Genomic DNA, 5,295 nt, shown 5'->3' on the forward strand with positions numbered 1-5,295 from the left:
GTTTATAAAGGTATATGGCTAATAAATGTGTGACAAGTATTCGCTGAGTTTTGTTTCAGTTTATAGACGTGCTCAAGAAAAAAAAGTTCACCGCGACGGAGAGGCAGAACGCACACCCTGTTTATTTTCTTTATTTTACAAAAGCACAATGTTTTGATCTGACTGTAAGTGGACACATACAAAAGTAGAAACATCACAGATTCTTTTTTTATATTTCTTTTTTCTGTATGACCATAAATGACGGAGTAATTTAAGTTTATTGTGCTACAATGTGAAGAAAATCCAGCAAAACACGGGGACGCGTTTGCCGACCCCAAAGGGTTAAGTAGGCCTAATGTTTATATTATGGCTTGGAGCTTATGAAACCCCAAATTTAAAATTAGAATATTGTGAAAAGGTTTTCATAAAGCTGTAAGCCATAATCATCAAAATTATAACAAATAAAGGCTTGAAATATCTCACTTAGCGCCATGCCATAGACAGTAAAAAGTGCAAAACAGTGCAGAAGGCACCAAATGTAGTTTTAATTAGGCTATTTTCTTAAAGTACACAAATAAAAATAAAAATGTATTATAAAAATTAAAATTATATCAATCAATCAATCAAAACAGAGCTGGCCCTCCTGACCACTTTTACTTGGTAATAGCAGCATAAGACAAAGGTCTTTGTGACACAGTCCAAATAATATCACATTCGCATCCTCTTCTGTGGACTCTTCTGTGTTGTGACCCTTGGCACTGGGCATGTGATGTCTCTTGCCTCGTCAGCACAGAATGGCCTGATTTTTTCATACAGATAGGTCTGCCTGTCAATGTTCAGTCTAGGTGGGGCCAGGACAGGAAGACCGTCGATAGGGGGCAGATCTGCTCCGTTGCGCAGTAGCTGATATTCGACAGGTTGTGCATCACAGTGAGTTTTTGCAAGCACCACACCTGGTGTCTTGGCGTCAAAGCTGTGACAGAATAAGCACATAAGACATTTTAAACATGGTAAAGTATTTTCTCATAAAAAACTGTCATGTGTATGTTGTTGCTATGTTATATTGTATGTACACAATGTGAAAGTTTCAATAAGTAGCTGAAGTGCTGATAACTCTTGATCTGTGGGAGTCTACGGAAGTGGCGAGTCAGATGCTGCTGCCAGTCAAAGGTCTGGACTAAAACTTTGCCCTCTGCCGTTCCAACAAGCTGTGGGATATTGAGTTGACTCACAGGAAGAGCTGTTTTCCACAACCTGATGACAAAAAAAGAAGAGGGGAAGAAAAAAAAAAGATCTTCAGTTAAATGTTTCATTGAAGCAGAACAGAAAACCGCACTGAAGTCATTAAAGCAAAGTAAAGTTAAAGTACCTCAGCGATGTCTGCCAAAGTGTTGACTCTTGTCTTCATGTAGGCTTGCTTGATGAGTCCAAAGCCACAATCAGGGGAAAACTTGGTGTGGCCAGCAATAAGGAAGTGGATTTCAATTTTATCGTGAAGCTTGTGTCCAACCCGCCAGGCAAGGTACCAGAGCATGAAGTTGTTCTTGTTCTGCCCACTGCAGTTGTCACAATGAAGATCCACCTCTGTTTCTCCAACTCCAAAGTTGCCGAAGAAATTATGCATGTAGCTGATGACTTCATTGCTTCCCTTAGTAGATGACATGCCTTCATCAATCAGGTAATTCACCTGTTTCTGCAGCCCTTCACAGGAAACACCAAATAGGCCACGTTTCCATGGGGTCAGGAAGTACATTGGTCCTGGCTGGAGAGGGTTTGAGGGAAAGTGTAACTGTAGGAGACAGAGGGAGAGAGGGAACTTGGATTAGAATGAAATTTGTGTCTATTCATAACTGTCTAATAAAGATAAAAATTACTATATTGATGCTATTCTGCATTTGCGCTATTATCAGGCTGCTTATTCTCATGCACCAAATCGCCCTTTAAGGGACATTAATAAAGTAAAGTGAAGTAAATGTGTGTGAAATATTACCTGCTGAGCAAAATCAAAACTGTAATGCATCCTCATCTTCTTGCTTGCTGGTAGGGACGGTCCAAAAGACAGGTTAGAGCCAGAGAAAATCTTTCTGCAGGCAGCAGTCATGTCGTTGTACACAGCCCTCTCTTTCTGCACAAGGGAAAGATGATCTTGTTGCTTCTTTACTGCTTTAGACTTTCTATCATCTGGGAGGTTTGCACTTCGTATCAGCTGCTCGTTATTGCTTTGGCACTGCCAGCAGAGATACAGAAAAACAGATATTGCTTATGGTTAATTGTATTGTAATTGCTAATAGTGCTTCGCATTATTTCACATTATAAGCACTCAATTCTAAATCAATGTTTACACATACCAAGCTCCTTAGCAGACTTCACGTAGAGACGCCACACTGAGGCCTTGGACACATGAGCAACTTCACATGCCAATCCTTATGCCCAGGCTGTCGGCCAGGCAGCATGATGGCATTGTCTTCTGCATAGTTTTTTATGAAGTCCACAACTCTGTTGATATCCTCAGGGCTGATGAACCTGGCTGGTGGACGTGGCAGTGAGTGCTTCTTCCTCAAACGTGGTCTTGCCCCATTCTCCTCATAGTGTTTGACTATATCAGCCAGAGTGTCTCTGCCAATGCTGAAAAAAAGGGGGAAAAAAAGAAAAAAACGTTTAACATCATGGTCTTGCTAACAGGCATCTTGTCACCTATATCAGAATGTATTGTACAAATTATAGGTACTTTTACTTTACTGAAGTAAATTTTATGATGAATACTTTTTACTTTTACTTCACTACATTTTAGAGTCTGTATCTTTACTTCCTGGTTTAGTCTTGGTTTAGTCCTGGTTTAGACCTCAGTTAGTGGTTAGACCTGGTTTGAGTCAAAGGATTAAAAAAATCCTGTACATTAAACTCTTCATAAATACTTTTACTTTTGACTTATAACGCACATTTTACGGCTACGGATTCTTTATACTTTTACTTAAGTAGGAATTTTATCTGATACATTTACTATTACGTTAGTAAATCCTTGGTAAGAATATCAAAGGAACCGTATGTAAGATTGTGACCAAAACTGGTACTGCAATCACTTTCAAATTACTGTAGAGTGGTGTATCCCCTCCCCCTCCCCCCTGACTCGAGGTTGCCAGTTAGGCTGCAGGATCCAGCAGCTAGGCTGCTACAAGGAGCTTCCAATGGCAAGTGACGAGTCCTACACAGTACATTTTTTTTCTGTTAATTATGTTTATGCTTCATGAGAGATGTTTTGCGAAGTAATTATGTATACGTTTCGTAACGTTAGACATTTTTTATCCGACAAGTTTGTAGCTGCAGCTGTGGTAACTAGAGCAGAGCTGGCAACCCGGATGCCGAAACACTACTGACTTGTGATTAGTAGATAGGTGGAGGGTGGGGCATCAGGCCAAAACACAACATGACAACATCAACATCAGTTGAGGGCTGCAACTTCACTTTTAAATGACAATATCCTGGCCGGACTACTGTTGTCAGTGATATAAGTATATGAAATGAACATGATTTCTTAATGTCTAGTGACATATCAGGGCTATTTTATGATTAATTGAAATACATTTCTTACATACGGTTCCTTTAAGTAGTACTTCCTCCACCACTGGCTAAATTATTAGCATCACATCAATTCAAGAATGCTAACAGGCAGGTTTACGTGGGCTAAGTCATTAACACCAGTCAATTCAAGCAATTGAAGCATTATTCAAATTAATAACAGATGCTTAAATTACCATCTAAAAGCTCATTATAGTAATGTTTTTTTTTGGCAAGTGATATGATGCTAACGATTACAATTAAAATGACAGTCCTGAGCTAGCTAATAACAATAGGTAGGTATGAGAAGGTCTAAACATGGACTAAACATGAGATAACGTGTACGTGTTCTTAGAATTAACACAAAACCCCATAAGAAACAGAAAAGTATTCTTGCAGATCTCGTTGCCTCCTATGAAATAAGTCGTTCGGGCACACTTTCTCTTTGTCGGGGTCTTCTTTGTGGATGTAACCATCTCCGAAGTTTGCACTGTGCGTCTGTTTGCCTCTAAATGTCCAATAATTTGCATGTCCTGCCACTCTTTTTCCGCAGCTAAGGAATCCAGCCATATGTTGTACATAATGTCTGGAGAAAGCTTCTGGCTACAGGACTGTCTCCCATGCAGAGAGTTCTCTTTTCTCCTCGTGTAGCATTTACAGTCAAAGTTACGGATTTTCCCCATTTCTCTGTCTATATCCCCATCAAATGTTACTATCGATATAGCCTCTGATATTTTACGGTCCAACTCGTCTGACGCCAGTCCGATACATTCTTCCTCGTCTTCATCTTCGCTCAGTTGTAGATTAGGGATATTATTCAGTCTTATCATGCCGCTTTCATCGTCACTCCGATCGTCTTCAGAATCAGTGAGCGCTTATTCATAAGCATCCGGCTTGTCGAAGAAGTACTTCAAAACATTTTTGTAACGGCCACGGTTCAGCTCGTCTGCGACAATCTTTGCGGCGTCCATCTTCATTGAATTTTGATATCAGATAAAGCCGGCCAGAGCGCTGCATAAGTAGCCACGCTGGTCCCTTGGAGGGCGGGGTCAATAACAAAAGAAACAAAAGCCGGCTTATCCAGTATGGAAATACACACAGAAAATGACACGCCCCTACTGCATGCTAGAAGCTCAGAAAAACAAGCCGATTTCAACCTCAAAATGTTCTTTTAAAATATACCAATACTGCTATCTCAAACATGGAGAGGCTTCTTTGTGATCTCAACTAACAGATTCTACGGCAGTTGTGCTGCCGACTTGTGTCACTGGTTTCCGTGACGGGTCACAAATACATCAAGTTTAATCAGATTAATGTACTTTACGTCGTCTTGCGAGGCTGTGAGGAATAATCCTGGGAAATTTACCTCAGAATTGCTGCTTTAGTTTCATTTCGAGTAGCAACGGATCCAGCTAAGGATTGTGAATAGTACGTTTTTTATTCGTAAGTGCTTTGTTCTAATCGCGATATGGAATAGTGTCTGTAAACCGCAAAAAGACTGTTTAAATATGAATCTCGTGTCTGTCTGTGAATGAATAAATGGCACAGATGAGCGCTGTTGTTTACTACAGCTTGCAAAAATACTGTTTACCTTGGATATTATACAATTTGCATGCATAAAAATTCAAACATTTTCAAGATGTTTTCAACTCTATCTTTGAACCAATTCTGTAGAATGGCCCATATAGCTTATTTGAACAGGATTTGTTTCCAGGTATGACTATGTACTGAAAATGTACTACATTTATATTTGGATTATAT

General features: G+C 39.8%; 1 protein-coding gene across 1 annotated transcript; it reads right to left on the reverse strand.

Moving 5' to 3' along the window:
• Positions 1–1,339: 1,339 nt before the first annotated feature.
• Positions 1,340–2,080, reverse strand: LOC309508196 (uncharacterized protein; the record flags this gene model as incomplete). The annotated part of the gene is made up of 2 exons (XM_082182716.1): positions 1,340–1,768; positions 1,970–2,080. 2 exons carry the CDS (start codon positions 2,078–2,080, stop codon positions 1,340–1,342), a joined length of 540 nt encoding a protein of 179 aa, XP_082038842.1.
• Positions 2,081–5,295: the final 3,215 nt, after the last annotated feature.

The sequence above is a fragment of the Leuciscus leuciscus genome, assembly GCF_965113295.1.
Source record: "Leuciscus leuciscus genome assembly, chromosome: 10".
Lineage (NCBI taxonomy): Eukaryota > Metazoa > Chordata > Actinopteri > Cypriniformes > Leuciscidae > Leuciscus > Leuciscus leuciscus.